General features: G+C 29.7%; 1 protein-coding gene across 1 annotated transcript in view; it reads right to left on the bottom strand.

Annotated features, from left to right (window-relative positions):
• Positions 1 to 17,869, bottom strand: part of Lgr1 (Leucine-rich repeat-containing G protein-coupled receptor 1) — a 63,535-nt gene that overhangs the window by 28,383 nt on the left and 17,283 nt on the right. Inside the window, exons 2-4 of the mRNA XM_065508475.1 lie at positions 11,916 to 12,067; positions 11,733 to 11,807; positions 8,243 to 8,320 (exon numbers count right to left, since the gene is read on the bottom strand). Of these exons, the coding sequence (XP_065364547.1) occupies positions 8,243 to 8,320; positions 11,733 to 11,807; positions 11,916 to 12,067 (305 nt within the window). The remainder of the gene's footprint in view (positions 1 to 8,242; positions 8,321 to 11,732; positions 11,808 to 11,915; positions 12,068 to 17,869) is intronic.

Here is a 17,869-nt window from a genome sequence, read left to right as displayed (position 1 = left end):
TCGGCAAAGTTCTGCAGATAAATTCAATCAGAAATAAATATATTGAAATGTTATAAACCAATTTTCATTTACATTTAATAGCCATTTTTAGCCGTTTTCGAATAATACTATATTTTTTAGGTTATTGTTTGAAATTTGGCTTAACGAAAATTCAAAAAAAGAAAAATTTTATGTCATTTTCAAACATGTAGTTGATAAAATTGAAGTCAACATATTTTTTGATGAAGTGGAGAAGCATATAACGCAAACAATACGTTTGTTCAGAAGTTTGTAATGTCCAAGAATATTAGTCTAAGAATCACCTTAATATGGTACATATAATTTTTTCGGCCCAAGGAGGAAGCCTATTTAAATTGGCTGAAATCGGTCCATTATATCACCTAGCCCCCATACAAATGTCTTCCCGTATTTGGACATTATCGATCATAAATGTTTAATTTATATAGGTATCTACACAAATTTTGTTCCAAATAAGTTTTATATAGTATACAGAATTCATGTCACCTAATTTTATGATGATCGGTCCTTAATTAGTTGTTGTTGTTGTAGCAGCAATGTTTTCTGAGTTGACAGACAGCCCTTGGCCGAGTGAACTCGGGTCATTCCGGTGCGTAGAACCGGCCGTCGTGGGAATGGTCCTAAATTAGTTATAGCTCCCGCTTCCGAAAATCAGTTTAACGTAAATAAATCTCTTAAAAATGTTGGTATACACATAAAAATCAACTCTTATAAAGAAATTAATCACACGACCTTATTTCATGATGATCGGCATATAATTGGTCATAGCTCCCACATAACCCACTTCTGAAAATCACTCACGAATATAAATTATTGAAATTTTAAAAGAAAAATTATAAAAGCAAATGAGACTCTTGCCAAAGTTTCGTTGCAATCTATTTTACTGCATATTGCTGAAAAAATTTTTAAGATGCAAACAGACGCTGTAATGGAAGCGGAGAAGACATATTTTTTAAGCTCCGAATTAATATTAATATTAAGCTGTACCTCAGATCCATTAATTTCCACATCTTTGTTAGATAGGCGCTTACAAAACCGGAAACGTTCCACACTTCTACCAGAAGTAATTCAACTGTTATGTTGCAGTGAACCCATGGAAGAATTTCACTTTAGCCACCAAGACGATGAAATTAATGAAAGTGAAGAGGACCTTTTTGTTTTAAATTTACAAAATGAATTAGATTTAAGCAATTACTAAAAGTTTTAGTATAATTAAAATAAATTAATGTATTAAATTTGCATTAGTGATTGCAAAATGGTTAATTTTTGGTCGATAGTGGGTTAAATTCCATTTTTATACCCTTCACCTTCGTGAGAAAGGTATATATAAGTTTGTCATTCCGTTTGTAATTTCCACAATATAATTTATATATTCCACAATATAGTATATATATTCTGGATCCTTATAGATAGCGGAGTCGATTAAGCCATGTCTGTCTGTCTGTCCGTCTGTCTGTTGAAATCAATTTTCTGAAGGCCCCAGATATCTCCGGGATCCAAATCTTCAACAATTCTGTCAGACATACTTTCGAGAAATCAGCAAAATCCGTCCATAAATAACGGAGATATGAGCAAAAATCCGAGACAACCTCTGAAAATTTCATCAAAAAACACAATGTATTGCATGCTTTGACAAAAAAGCAACAAAACGTATGTTTGGATGTGCATGCTTTTGCGTATTTTGTTTTTTTTATGTTTTGTTTCTTTTGGCGTTGTTGTTGTTTTTTATACAACTAAACGTATGTTTGGATGTGCATGCTTTGCGTATTTTGTTTCTTTTGGCGTTGTTGTTGTTTTTTATACAATTAAACGTATGTTTGGATGTGTGCTGGTTTTATTGCCTTGCGTATTTTGTTTTTTCTTTTGGTGTTTTGTTTTGTTTCGTTTGGCGTTGTTGTTGTTTTTTGTATTCTTGATAAATTTATGATGCTGTACGCTGAAAGTGGGCAATGTACAGTGAGTGTCAATCAAAATCGTACAACATATTTTTTTTTTAAATATTATAAAATTATACAGGCAATAATAGGTGATTATATAAAAAGTCATTTTATTAATTGGAACAAAAAATATGTATTTCAACAAAAAAGTTAACAAAACCTCAATTCGTTAAAAAAAATATTGATGAAAATTAAAGAACATCACAAAATTAATATTTCACTTAAATTCGTACAATTATATTAAATTATAATTAAAACTTTAAAAATTAAAAAAAATGTTTATAATAAATAATCCTAATACTTTGTATGGTATCATTTGCTATTTTTTAGTGCCTTTACGATTTTAAATGAAGCGTTGATATTCTGGGCACTGACAGTCTTACCCAATTTTTGTATTTGTGGATAAGAGAAATTAAAATTATACCCAATGTTCTGATAGGTAATAGCACACACAATATAAAAATAGCATTTTAAAATATTTCCAAAACATCAACTTTCTAAAACTAATGAGTAAAATTTGACTCGATGGTGTACGATTTTAAGTGACATTCACTGTACATACATGTATACTAATTATAAAAAATAATAATGCATCCACAACAAAGGTGAAGGGTATATAAGATTCGGCATAGCCGAATATATCACTCTTACTTGTTTTTAATAGAATTATTCTTACTTAAAAAACCTAAACCAAAACCTTAAAGAATTTATTTAAGGTTTTGGTTTGAATACCATGATTTTGAAGTCGTTATTAATTTTGCACAGAAAAAGTAGTCATTTAACCTAGTGCACTGTAAAATTGTAAGAAAAAATTCACTAGTTTTTGGCTTAATTTAGTATTAAGAAATTCCTGGGAAAGATTTTTTAATTTCCTCCCAGAAAAGGAAAAAATTCTGGAAATTAGGAACCCTATTTAATTCAGTGCGAACCGAATTTATTGTTAATCGAATTAATTGAAAGCATTATCCATTGTTGTGACTCGTTGGTGCAAACAACTAATGCTATTGATCAACAAAATTTTGTTGAACCATCAAAACAGTTTTCTCCATGTAAAGGGCCTTAGTTAGGAAATTTCTGCTAAAGTAAAAAACACATATCCTTATAAGTGTGTTTTTAATAAAAACATGCACATTGAAAGCATATCAAGTAGTTTTTACACAATGCCTGTCAACTACACGAATATTTTAAGAGTACAAAAATACACATGATAAACTAGTAGATCAACAAGTACTTCTATAACTTCATACACACATGCAGAGTAATATTGTAAGTACACTTCTATGTAAGAAAAAAAGAAGGTTCAAGCTAAATCTGGATAAATATAATTTCTTCTGTTAATAAAATGTTAACCAATTCAGGTTGCAACATAGAGGACGAAATAAATATTTCGAACTAAAAATATATTTTTTTACCCATTACTCTTCTAATTAAAATTCACCAGAATTTCAAAATTCACTTTTGTTTGGTTTTTATATAGGTTCAAAGTTCACATTTGGATTACCATCTGAGAGAAACAACTGAGATATATTCATTTGTTGCTCTGAACTGCATATTCTTGGAACACTCAGATGACTTCAAGATACAATTTTAACATTGAACTCTGATGAGAACTTAGTTTAGTGTAAATCTATTAAAGCAACAAACTGGTAAGGAGAACTTTGTTTGTTGTGTCTTCCTATTAAACATGGACAGAAAGTAAAATGTATATAAGAGCTAGCATAATTCTATTTTAAAATATCTTGTTAAAGAGCAGGGGTCAACTATGTTAAATTTATTGTTATCGCTCAAACAAAAAACTTATAATTATCATTTACAATGGACAAATTCCTGTGGTTCCAACAGTTTTGCAGAAACTTTTTACATTAAACGAAATCTAGCATGATATTAAAGTTTATTTAAACTGTAATCATGTTTGTACATGCATACATATTAGGCTGGACCTTATTTTGCGATATTCAATGCTCTCATCTAAATATGAAATGCTGAAAATTTAAGCAAAATCGAATAACGTTTAGAGAATTTACAAGTAGCGTTATAACTTTGGTAACATCATTGAAAACATGAATTTCAACTTCGACTGCCTTCCGATGGATCCTGATGTAAGAAGTCTAAAATTAATATTCATTTTAGTTGGCAACATAAAGCGGCCATACTAATATATTTAAACATTAATATATGCATATTTGCATTGTAAATAAATATTGTTATTATCCTGATTAACTGTCGTTGTGAAATTGATATTAAAACGGCGAACAAAAGAAGGAGGATAATATAAAATGACACCTACAAAAAAGAAATTATATGTAATAGTAGTAAAAAAAGTAAATGTATTAAATTCCGTAGGCTGAAATATTTGCAAATATGCATAAATTAATACAAGTAAGAAAGTATGGTCGGTCAAACCCGACCATCTAATATCCTACACTAAGTAAATGACCAAAATCATTTTTCTTTTAAAATTTTAATAATTTATTTTTGTGAATAATTTCACCGTACGACACTCAATAGTAGACACGAAACGGATGATATACGTCTGAAACAATAAATTAAATGGAGAAAAACTGCGTTTTCAGTTTTTCATTTCGTGATCCTGTTTCCTTTTAAAAGGACTTCAAATTTTCAGAGGAGTACATCTTTAAAAAAAATGTTTTAAATACTTCTGATCATCCTACTATGTCAAATTTGGTGTCAAATGATCAAGAAGAGTTGTATAATATTTCGTATTATTTTTATTGTATCCTGTAAAGATAAAAAGATGTCAAAAATGTCCTTTCAAATTTTTATCCTTAAATATCCTTTTAGATTTCAAATAATTTTTTTTTAAAAGAATATTGAGTTAAAGATCCAAATATTGAATACCACATGCCAAAATTTCATCCTTCTATCTTAACTACTTAAGTGTTAAAAAATATTTTAAATTTGAATTATTTGATTTTTTATATTTTATTTTAATATTTCATTCGAAAAAAATATAACAAAATCCGTTGTGAAAAGCAACGAAGAAGACTTTTATAGTCTGGCAAGCCCGACCTTATGACACCCTACACCGGGTATTTGATTATAAAGAGTTTTCCTTTGATATGAAACTTATTTGTGTTGAATCTTATTTGAACATTTTCGGTAGTGGGCCTTATATGGGAGCTATGACTAATTATGGACCAATCGTCACAAAATTTGGTGGAATGAATTGCGAATATATGAAACATATTAGTGTTGAATTTTGTTTGGATACTGACATATTTTAGAGATTTATGTATATCAATGACATTTTCGAGAATGTTGCTTATATGCGAGCTATGGAATAATGTTGACCAATCGTCACGAAATTTGGTCGTGAGAGATCGGCTTACATAAAACTTAATTGTGCTGAATTTGGTTTGATATTTATGAGAGCTTAACTCATATTTGTAGCCCCCAATTGTATGGGGGCTGATAAATAATGGGCTGATTCTAACCAAATTCAATAGCCTTTGTCTTGGGGCAATATAAAGGTTTGTGTCAATTTTTTCCGAATTATCTTTAAATCTGCGACCTGTAGTTTGATTACAAATTTTACATGGATGGACGGACAGACGGACGGACATCGCTTAGTCTACTCAGAAAGTGATCCAGAGCAGATTGATATACTTTAAGGTGGGTGTTGGGACAATATTTTTGCGTGTTGCAAACAAAAGCCCTAACCCATTATACCTCCCCCACTATGGTGGTGTAGTTTATAAACATGATCTTTTCTTAATAAAACTTTTTTGTATACTAATACATTTTATTTTTATATTTTAATTTGACCTTTATATATATAAAGGATGAAATTTTGACATTTAGTATAGAACATTTGGGTCTTTAACGCACTATTTTTTAAAAGAAATTTATTGGCAATCTTAAAGGATATTAAAGTATAAACATTTTAAAGGACATTCAAAGGATGTCAATTTTGAACAGGATAAAATAAAGATAATATAAGATATTTTACAACTCTTCTTGTTCTTTTGACATACAATTTGTCATTGTTGGAATAGCAGGAATATTTTTAAATATTTTTTGAAAAATGTACTTCTTCGAAACTTTAAAGTCCTGAAAAAAGGACACAGGATCACGAAATGAAAAAAAGAAAACACAGTTTTTCTCCATTAACTAACGAATTTTTTTTCTATTTGTCGGACGGTGTTATGAAACAGTATTGGCTTTTCATTTGTGGAAAAAAATACTTCAAATGCAGTAATAATCAGCTACACAGTTTAAAATTATTTTTTTTTAAATAAAAATACAATAATTTTTAACCTTATTTTTTTAGAAGAGTCTTACGAAAATAATTTAAATCAATCATACGCCTTGATATGCTCACATTTGTAATACATGCTGCAGTATTAAAACACTGGGCTTCTCAAAGTACAAAATAAGGATGACAAACGCGTTTGGGGTTTACAAATCCCGGAAATTGGGATTTTAGAAATGTAAATCCAGGGATTCCGGAATATTTCGGTATTTGGGATTTTTCTGAATTTTTCGGATTTTTTCCTTCACAGCAAAAAGCATAAAATTCAACAATTTCATAAATATATTCAAGTAAAAATTCTGGTAAGAAAGTATAGTCGGTCAAGCCTAACCATATGATTCCCTACACGAAGAAGATGATTAAAACTAGTTTTCTTTTCAAATTTATATGGGAGCTATGACTAATTATGGACCGATAGATATAAAAGTTGGTTACATGACTTTTGTATATAAGTATAAAACTTATTTATATTGAATTTTATTTTAATACCAACATTTTTAAGAGATTTATCCCAGTTGAAGTGATTTTCGAAAGTCGCCCTTATATGGGAGCTGTGACTAATTATGGACCGATCTACACAAACTTTTGTAATGCACGTTCGGCTTAAACTTATTTGTGTAGTATTTGGGTTGGAATATAAAAAAGGGCGCTGTGCCGTTATTTATTAACTTCTGGCGAATTTAGCTAATATACATAGCCTTCCAAAAGTAATAGCTATTTTATAATCTTTGCGTTTGTAGAAATTTTTAGATAAACCTGAAATTTTCTTCAAAATTTTCCAAGTTTGGATAGGTCTAAAGGAGCTCTATTGCCTCAAATTAGTCAGATTTTATCAGTCAGGCTCAATTGCCTCAAATGAGTTGGTTTTTATTTCATACGTATTTCAGAAACATATACAAAATGTATACCTCGGGTTGCTATAAATTTTTTTTTTTCTATAAGAGAAATAATATGAAGACTTTTTTGGAAAAAATTTTAAAAAAATATCCTATTTTCCGAATTTGAATACACGAACCTGATAACTGTATGGAACTTACTTTTATATATTACTTGAAATCTTAGCCAAAATACAACATGGCTGGTAGGGGCATCATATCAAAAAGAACAGAAGAAATTAAAAAGTTCTATTTAAGTATTTCAAGTTCTATTTAAGTATGAAATTTTTAGAAATTCGGATAAGAACTGAATTTTTGGTGATTTTTTTTTAAATTTTATATGCCCAAGGTGAGCAACTAGCTCTCTAGCTCTCATTACTAGTACAAGCCCATGTAAACGCAAATCAACTTAGAAACACCTCATCATCAACTATCTAAAATTTCATTAAGATATCTCCAATTATACACGAGCTAACGATTTTCAAAATCATAGGTTTCTAAACCACTAGAAAACAATTATATAGGCGTATGATTAATATTGATTAATTTTGCAATACTCATACGTCACATTAAAAAAAATACTAAAACAATTTGGTTAAATTTGGTTTTAAAAACTAATTGAAATACAAATAAGCTCATTTAAATGTTCCTTTAAATTATACAACAAAACAAAATTAAATTTTAATGCCATTAACAATTTAATACTTTTTTTTATTTTAATAAAATTTATTATCCTCTACCCTCATCAACTTAACACCAGCAAGTACATTCAATTAATTAAAATTAAAAATGAATTACGCAGCTAAATTTGAAGTAGCTTAAAAGTACCTAAACATTTTATAAACATTTCCTTTTAGTATAATGTTGATAAATGTTGCTTTTTTTAATTAAATAAATATTAAAGGAATTTCACTTTCCTTCTCTTTGATTTTGTTGTTCTTTAGAAAAATATAACCAGCATTTTTCTGTTTGAAAATCTTCTAATCTAATGTTAATGTCATGTAACTTTTGTTGGGTTATTTTACCATAATAATTTAATATGCTTAATACCTGTATTAACTTGATCAACTTTAATGGCATTTAATTATTTATAATACGGTTTTTACATGTTTTCTGAACACTTTTTCCATTATACTTACATGATTTTAATGGTATCAGAGATGCCCTCAAATACATCCTTAGATAAGTAAGTCAATTTGGGAGCATGCGAGATGTAGCTGCAAAATAAAAAAATAAAAAAAAATAAGATACACATAACTGAAAAAGTAGCAGCAAATAAATGTTAAAGGTATAAATAGCACTTAATACCTTTAAAGAATAATGTATACAACAAATAAGTGAGAATGCTTAAGAGGTAGCTATGGAGAATTTAAAGTATCTACTTTACATTTATATATTCAAATAAGAACTGTATGAATTTGTTAAAGAATGGCATAAACTAAACTTCTACTTTCTGATGTCGCATCTGAATGGAATTTAAAAAAAATGGTTTGAGAGTGCATTTATTTTGTATCCCCACCTTAGTGGGGAGGGTATTCTGCATTGATGCTGATGTTTGCAACACTCAGAAATATTAGTGTGATACCCATAATATAGACACCAATCGATTCAGAATCAACTTCTCTATTTAATGCTGTCCATCCGTCCGTCCGTCTGGCTGACTGTCGATGAAATTTATATGAAAATTACAGGTCGCAATTTTAAAGCTGTTTCGATCAAATTTGGCATATGTATTACTATCGGCCATAAATATGATATTTATCGGCCATAAATACTTGACTATTATAGATAAGGATGGTCTCACCCCCCAGTTTGGTGAGTTTTGGTAAAAAAAATCATCCTGAAAAAATTCTACGTAAATCGGTTGGGGTTAAGAGATGTCGCAAGACCTCTAAAGTTTTGAGATGCATTGTAAACAAATACAATTTTTTCAGTTTTTGTAAAAATTTTGAAATTAAAATATTACTTTTGCAATTTAATTTAAAAGTATAGAAGTGTGTAAGCAATTGTCGTTCTAATCTATATATATCAAAATGAAATGGTCCATGTATGTAATGGCAACACGTAAAAACGGCTGTAGCAATTTGGCTGATTTATTTTTATTCGAAAAAAACTCCCTAATTTAGATATTTATTTGTAAATAAAAAAGAACATACAGGTTTATTTGGGTTGGAGAAACTTGAAGAACTAACATTAGTAAATGCTACCGGGCGAAGCCGGGGCGGTCAGCTAGTGAGATATAAAGGACAAAAATTGGTCACAAAATGTTGAAGTTATTAAAACTTCCCCAGGCCATTAACGTATCTCAGGCCACTAGATCAAGAAATTTATGAACAAAATTAAAATATTTTGAGAAATATTAAAATAAAAGTTTATTTTTACTTAAAATATATCCATATTTACCTGTATATGAGTTTTTGTCTTCGTAGGATACCGTTAACCTAGTCGGAGGTTTATATGGCAATTTAAAAACACCATTTTTAAATTTTTAAAAATTTTGTTAAACAAATTTCAGAATTTTTAGATCATCTCATTTGAGATTTCTTGAGAATATAATAGGGAATAAAAATATGGAAAATTTATGAAAATATCTCCAATAGTTTATCCGTATCTGCGATGTAAATTTAGCATTTTTCGAGAAAAACCAATTATTTGGCCATATTTTGGCGAAAAAGTAAAATTTTTCAATATTTGGAATTCCTAATGGAAAGTAAGCGAAATGTTATATATTTTTGGGCCGATTTTAATGAAAAATATAACATGAAGTCTAGTATTTATAATAGCAGCACAAAAATGGAAGCCAACCCTTAACTTATGCACCCAGATTTCAATATTTTATCTTAAAAGTCCCTTTCTTTTAAAACAAAAAATTCTCCTTGAAACTAAATTTTAATGCTAAAATTATCAAATCGCATAGTCGATATCAAAATATCTTAACCAATTTTAGATGCCTAAATATGTTGTTAACAGTTTTGTAGAGGGTTCAGATAACCTTGCCTCTGATATAGATATTATAGCCAAAAAACTTATAAAATCCAATTTTTGGGATTTTTCAACACTTTTTTGAAAATTGGGGGATTCCTCATAACAAATTTCAAAATGTGTTTTGGTGGTTTATTTCATTTAAATAAACCGGTCACTTTTGATTGCAAATACAAGCCGTTTAGTAATTTAAAATTGTAACAACTCTTTATTTATTCAAATTTTCACAACAACAGTTTAAGTTATAAGAGATAATGTGTTTTAATACACATACCACACTTAAATTACACTTTATAATGTACAAGCATACAGTTGATGTTAACTCTAACAGCACCTATGATAAACTGACAAACGACTGCAACCGTAGCCACCATTTAAATGCAGCGACCTCTTCCTTCGAGTAGCTTCTACAATAATCTTGACGGAGAAAACTAGAATGTTCGAATTCTAGAGCTTTTGGCAGCTTCAATGCTAATGTTAGCAGCTTAAACATTAAGTGTTGCCATACTTACAAGGAATGCTCAACTCAAAGCTTTTATTCAATGCTGTATGTTGCACATAGAGATGAGCGATAAATCACTGGTAGCAACAGTTACTGAATATAGCAAATAACAGGTACATTTAAGTCGTTCTTTTATATTTTTCAATATTCACTGGTAACGTTTTTAAAAAATCACATTCACTGGTAACAGTTACTGCATATTTTTTTATACTTAAATGCATGACAATCCGCTACATAGCTATATCTACAAAACAGTGTATAATGTATTTTTCTTAAAATAGACAAAGCGTGATCACGATCACTGTTTAAAAGAACAGTGATTTATAAATCACGTTCACTGAGAACGACATTCTTTAAAAATCACGGGATCGCTCATCTCTATTTGCACAGCTATGTTAATAATGTTCACAGTTATGTTAACTGCTGTTAATCGGCCGTCAAACAACAATGTCCACAGTTAGAAGTCTCCAGAAAAAGAAAGGTTGAGAAACATGATGCAACTTTAAACCAGCTCTTAAAACCGATATATTTGAATTCAAATACAACTTCGTAACAATATTGTAAAAAAACGAAGGGTTATCACTAGACCCAAAGTATTTTGGGAGGCAATCCTAAAACAAACCAAGGTTTATTTTGAGAGGGGTAACAAAATCAATTTTTTTTCTGTGAGTCGGCCTAATATACACTTGTTTTTAATGAGGCACAATTAACAAAAGCCTTTGAAGTATTTTTCGATAAGAAATGGATTTCTAGAAAAAAAACTTTAAAACCTATCTAGTTCAAATTTCAAGGGTATTTCATTAATTCCAATAATATAGTGGAATTGTGAAAAGTAATTTTTCGTTATAACACAGTGTAATATTGATATATTTTTTGCAATTTTAAACAATTTAAATTACAAATCTGCAAAATTATTATTATATTCGTAACCTTATTTACATTGTACTTAATAAATATATAGTATTCCTTTAAACCTAAAGTCACAGTGTGAAACTACAAAGTCTGATAATGACAACCAACCACAATGGTTAATGACAATGATTTTTATGATGACCCTATTGACTATAATGATGGTAATCATAGTTATCTAGTTGTATACATGACAATGATTATGATGATGATGATGGTATCAATATTGAACTTACATGGTACGCAATAATTTTAAACTGGCAAATGCACCATCTTGTATGGTCTCAAGGTATTTGAGGTCAGTCAGTACTCTATAAGTAATAAAAAATAGTAAAATTTATATTTAATATAAAGTTTTTATAGTTTTCTACACATTAAAGCAACTATTAATAGGATGAGTGCTTTTTATGCAAACTTACATGTCCAGCAGTGAAGCATTATAGACCTTTAGACCAGTATTGCGTAAACGCGGCAAACCCGCCGAAGCAATAGTTAATCGTTGTAGGGGTATGGTTAGAGTTTGTGGCACTCTAGTTAAAGCTTCACCCTCGCAACGGCATTCGATTTCATCCTGCAAGCAGTTGACAAGAAATACAAATAGAAAACTTTAATAGATTAAAGGCTAAACAATTAAAAAACAAAGTAATAAGACTTTATATTTTATACATTTCATGCAGAGAAAATATATGGTAGCCGCTATTATACTATGTTCTATGGAATCATAAATGTTTGTCAAATACATCGTATTTCAATAATAACTTGGTTTCACCAATAATTTGTTAGTTTCTATTATATAATCACATGATTCTCGCTATATGATTGATTTTGATTTTGTTTGTTAAAATTCTAACTACCAATAAATTATGATATCTATGATAAAATATTGTTAGATTTATAATAATTCCTTAATAATATGGTCATGTTACTATAACCACAATATGGTAATTTGATCTAATGGGTTTAAAATAATCATATTATGATTCTTATACAATAGAGTTTGAATCATAATATGATTGGCTTCAACCATAATTTTATTGTGCACAACTATAATATGATATTGTCATGTTTTTCTAAACATATTCAAGTTGATCTTAAATCATAATATGATTGGAAACAATTATATTATTGTTGAGCTTTTGTTATGTAGTAGCATTATATGATTACACATGATTGTATGTATTATGATTGACAATAAACAAATAACTACAACAAAATTATGGTTAAGTAGAATCATATTATGATGAAACATATTAGAAAAATATGGTCATTGGGATGGTTCTTGTTTAGGACTTTTTGGATATTCAATGTTCCCAAGGTCTAACATTTGTCTACGTCATCTAAAAACCTAATGCTGATAATTCGAGTCAAATGGGATAACGGTTAAAGGTTGCACATTTTATTTTAATTTTCGACTAGCGATATTTAAAAAAAAAAACAAATAAGAAAGTATGGTCGGTCAAGCCCGATTATATAATACCCTACACTAAGTAAATGAGCAAAATAATTTTTCTTTTAAAATTTAAATAATTTATTTTCATGAATGATTTTCGGAAGAGGGCCTTATAGGGAGCTATGACTAATTATTGACCGGTCACCATAAAATTAGGTCATGTTATTTATGTCTATAAGAATAAAAGTTATTTGTGTTGAATTTTATGTGTACAACTACATTTTTAGAAGATTTATGCTCCTTGAAGTGATTTTCGAAGCGGGCCTTATTATATAGAAAACTTATTTGGAGTGAAATTTGTAAAGATGCCTATTTGAATTAAAAATTTATGACAGATAAAGTCCAATTTCGCGAGGACATTTGTATGAGGGCTAGGTAAAATAATGGACCGATTTCATTCAGTTTCAATAGGCTTCGCCTTGAGCCGAAATTGTATGTACCCAATTTTATCGAAATATATTCAAAATTCCGACCTGTACTTTGCACACAAGGTTTACATGGACTGCCAGCCAGCTAACCAACCAGACGGACGGACGTCGTTTAATTGACTCCGAAAGTGATTCTGAGTTAATCGGTATACTTGGAGGTGGGTATTAGACTAACATCAGCTCATACGCATAATACCTTCCCCACTATGGTGGTGTAGTTTATAACAAGTAAGACAGATATACTATTATATGACCTTTTTTCTCTCAATGCTTAGATCTTTTCCTTGAAGACTTTTTAAGTCACTTAGTGGGATGCGATTGTGATATATATCAAAATAAGTGTTTTGTATCTCAAGACAAAATGGCCCATTTTGAAAAAAAGGTCAACAAAGTTTTTGATTTTTGAAAAAAAAGAAAGATTTAAGATATAGCTATCTAAACTATTTGGGACGCATTTCGCTAAGAACAATAGGTAATAATAAGTTACATGGATGAGAAAAAACAAATGTTTGGCCAAAGTGTTAAATTTTGACCACCTCTAACTCAGAGAGTTATTGACCGATCTTGTTGAAAAATTGTGAATGAATTACTATCCAATAGGATTTATCTTGGTGCAAATACATTCCGATCAAAAGACACCACAAGTGGTGAATGAGAGTATATATAAGTTTGTCATTCCGTGTAAACCGACTAACTCTGGTGAAAATTATAAGAATCGGTTCATGATTTTTCATAGCCCCCACACAAATTTCTTCCCGAAATATGGTTCTATGGTCTATAAATGCCTTCAGAATTGCAATGGATACTGCAATTCTGAAGGCAAAATAAGTTTCGTGCTAAAAGAAATCACAACACTAAATTTGTTGTGGATCGGGCCATATTTGACCATAGCCCCCATATAAAGTTCACTTCCGAAAATCACTTTCGGCATAAATAATCTCCATATATACCAAAATCGCTATACCTAATTATATGATGATCGGCCAAAAATTGGTTATAGCTCCCATATATATCAACCTAAAAAATATTTATGCAGGTGGAGTGTATTTAAGATTCGACAAAACCGAATATACGGTTCTAACTTGTTTTTTTTATTTTTGGAAAAAAAATTGTTTCGAATTGTTATTTTAAAATGTTTTTTGTTTTAAATTTTAAAATTTTTTTTTTTAATTTTTAAAAAAAAATATTTTTTGTTTTTAAATTTTTTTTTTTTTGTGAAAAAAAATTCGTGTTAAAAAATATTTTTTCCGATTTTGACCCATTGTAGGTTCAACTTACTACGTCGTTGCAAAGGTTTTTGAAATATCTATCATTAGATATCCATATCGTCTATATTAATGACTTTGTAATCCAGATATAGGTCAAAAATCGAGGTTGTCCTGTTTTTTTCCTCATATCTCAGCCATTTGTCGACCGATTTTGCTGATTTTAAATAGGAATTTTCTCGAAAGCATGTCTGACAGAATTATTGAAGATTTGGATCCCGAAGATATCTGGGGTCTTCAGAAAATTGATTTCAACAGACGGGCAGACAGACGGACATGGCTTAATCGACTCCGCTATCTATAAGTATCCAGAATATTTATACTTTATAGGGTCGGAAAATTATATTGTGGAAATTACAAACGGAATGACAAACTTATATATACCCTTCTAACGAAGGTAAAGGTTATGAAAATGGAAAAAATTCTACTCGATTTTAATAAATTATTCTATATACACAAGTAATATTACCAAATATTTTTACTCCATAGGTTTGAATTATGTGCATTCATGGAATATTTCAGCACTCCTGTGAAATATGAATAGAAAACATTCCAGCATCATAAACATCTTATATGCTGATTACCTTACTAAAGCTAGAAATCAACTTTGATATTCTCTAGAATTATATTGTTTATACGATTAATTTTTCTCGGAATTTACATCATTGAATTACAATTGTATCCTTTAAGGATTTCATCAAATACAATGAGTAAAACCGAACAGAAGAAATTAGTTAATGAAAGAAGAACTCAATCATAAAACTACATATGATTTATGATTTTATGCTAAACAACTCAACTGTATATTCCTCACGATATGGAAGAATGTTTTATTTTTTGTTGTCTTTTTTCAAATTTTTATCTTTATTATTGTTTATATTTCCTGTTTAGATCATAATTGAATTGGTATTCTGGGGAAACGACAGACACCATGGCAACGCGTTGATAAATTATTGTTGAGCATGGGATTGAACAAATTTTTGTGGTGTATCTGGGTTACAAACAAACATGGACATTAGACCGGCTCAATCTCAACTTAAAACAAACAAACAAATATCCGCTCATTATCCTGGTTGTAGAGCTTTATTATTAGCACCCAGAGAAAAACTAAAGTTGTACATGATTACCGCAATCATTTCAACATGAGTACAAGTTATTTAACAATAATATGGTAACAGTAATTGTTTATTCACATGATATTGCAAATTATACCTCAAATTACAAATTTTAAATATTTTTAGGTAAACAAAATTAATTTTTTTTTCAAAGTTGTTTTTTTTTCTAATTGTTATTTTAAATTTTTTTTTTTAAATTTTCCAATTTTTTTTTTTGGTGAAAAAAAATTCGGGTTAAAAAATAATTTTTCCGATTTTGACCCATTGTAGGTCCAACTTACTATGGTCTTATATACGTCGTTGAAAAGTTCGAGGTTGTCCTGGTTTTTTCCTCATATCTCAGCCATTTGAAATAGCAAACTTCTCGAAAGCATGTCTGAAAGAATTATTGAAGATTTGGATCCCGAAGATATCTGGGGTCTTCAGAAAATTGATTTCAACAGACAGACAAACAGACGGACATGGCTTAAGGGACACCGCTATCTATAAGGATCCAGAATATATATACTTTATAGGGTCGGAAAATTATATTGTGGAAATTACAAACGGAATGACAAACTCATATATATCCTTCTCTCGAAGGTGAAGGGTATAAAACCGAAGTAAAATTCAGCTGGAGCCGGTCTAATAAACATTGTATGTGTGATGTAAGGCTGTAGTACAGGTCTGGAGAATATTATGACAACTGTAAATGTTAACAAAAAAGCTTTTCCGCTTATTTCGGTATCCTAATTAGGGAATTTTAGTCTTCATTAGCATGCAAATCACCGCTGAAATCAATTTTACTTAGATATGTTTAAATTTAAACAAAGTTTATGGAAGGCATTAATGTTACAAAATCGTAATTTCAACAAGTCGAAATATGACTAACTTACTTCCCACAATATTCTCTGGATAAATTCCAGTACAGTCAATTGAATAACTACAATTTCAAAAGTGAGTCGAAAAAAATTTACATACATATCGAGCCCTTAGCGCCAAATTATCGTAAGCGACATTTTCAAATTTTTTTTTTTATTGCAAAAATTAAAATTTTATGGACCGACTCATGTTTTAGCGTTCTCAGAATATCAAAATTGTTAATAACTTCAAAACTATAGAGGGTAAGATTTTATCGTAAGTCAATGTTTACATTTTACAGTAAACGAATTTTATCGTAAGCGACACACAGTGGTATAGAAAAAAAAGAGGGAAATAAATCTGTAACTTCTAAATGATTAGATTGGTTTAAATGAAATTTCACATGCGCAAAGAAGAAGTGCTGTTGAGTTTAAGTTCTGAATGTGGACCTCATGGGCCCACCAGGGGCGCGACCAAGGGTCCTCAAAGTAGGACATCTCGGGTATGTTACATTTTTAAAACGATCCTAATTCTTCGTTTGAGTTCCGATTTCAAAAAACTTACAGATATAGAATCTTTTCATCGAGTGCTACAAAATACCTAGTCGTAGCTATCAATTACCTCTTATAGCTTAGGATATATTCGCATTTGAAAATTAAATTTTCAACAGTTTTACCCAGCCTACTCCAGTTTTTTGATAACAGCGTATCCAAATATTTTCCGATTTTCTCCAGTTTTCCTTCATTAGACTAACAACATATGTATTAGAGTGACAATCAGTTGTATGGAAAAAATTTTTTGTTAAAATTTTGAAGAGTGCCGGGTGGAATATTGTGACACTATGCCTAAAAGTTAAGTGCTGAAAATTTGAGCCAAATCGGTCAACGATTTCTGGACGCGCATCGAGGTCAAAGTTCAGATATATGCAAAATTATACTATTTATATGGAATAAATAGGTGAAACTCGTTAAATTTCTGCATTGTTTTCTAGAAATGTATAGATTTATTTATATTAATGAATATTACATTAAAAAAAATTTTTTGGAAGTTAACCCTGCATCTCCTTTGGGTCAAAATGACCCAAAAACTGTATTATCGCCAAAATTGAGGAAAAATGCAAATTTTTCAGATATTTTAAAAATTTTGCTACTAAATAAATACTTTTGCAATTGAATGCAAAATAATCGAAATGTGTACGTAATTATCGTTGTAATGAGATATAAATGACAAAATTTGGTTAAAAAATGTTAAAGTTATTACAAATTCGCCAGACCA

This window comes from Calliphora vicina, chromosome 1, assembly GCF_958450345.1.
Source record: "Calliphora vicina chromosome 1, idCalVici1.1, whole genome shotgun sequence".
Lineage (NCBI taxonomy): Eukaryota > Metazoa > Arthropoda > Insecta > Diptera > Calliphoridae > Calliphora > Calliphora vicina.
This window is presented reverse-complemented; position numbering and strand designations above follow the sequence as displayed.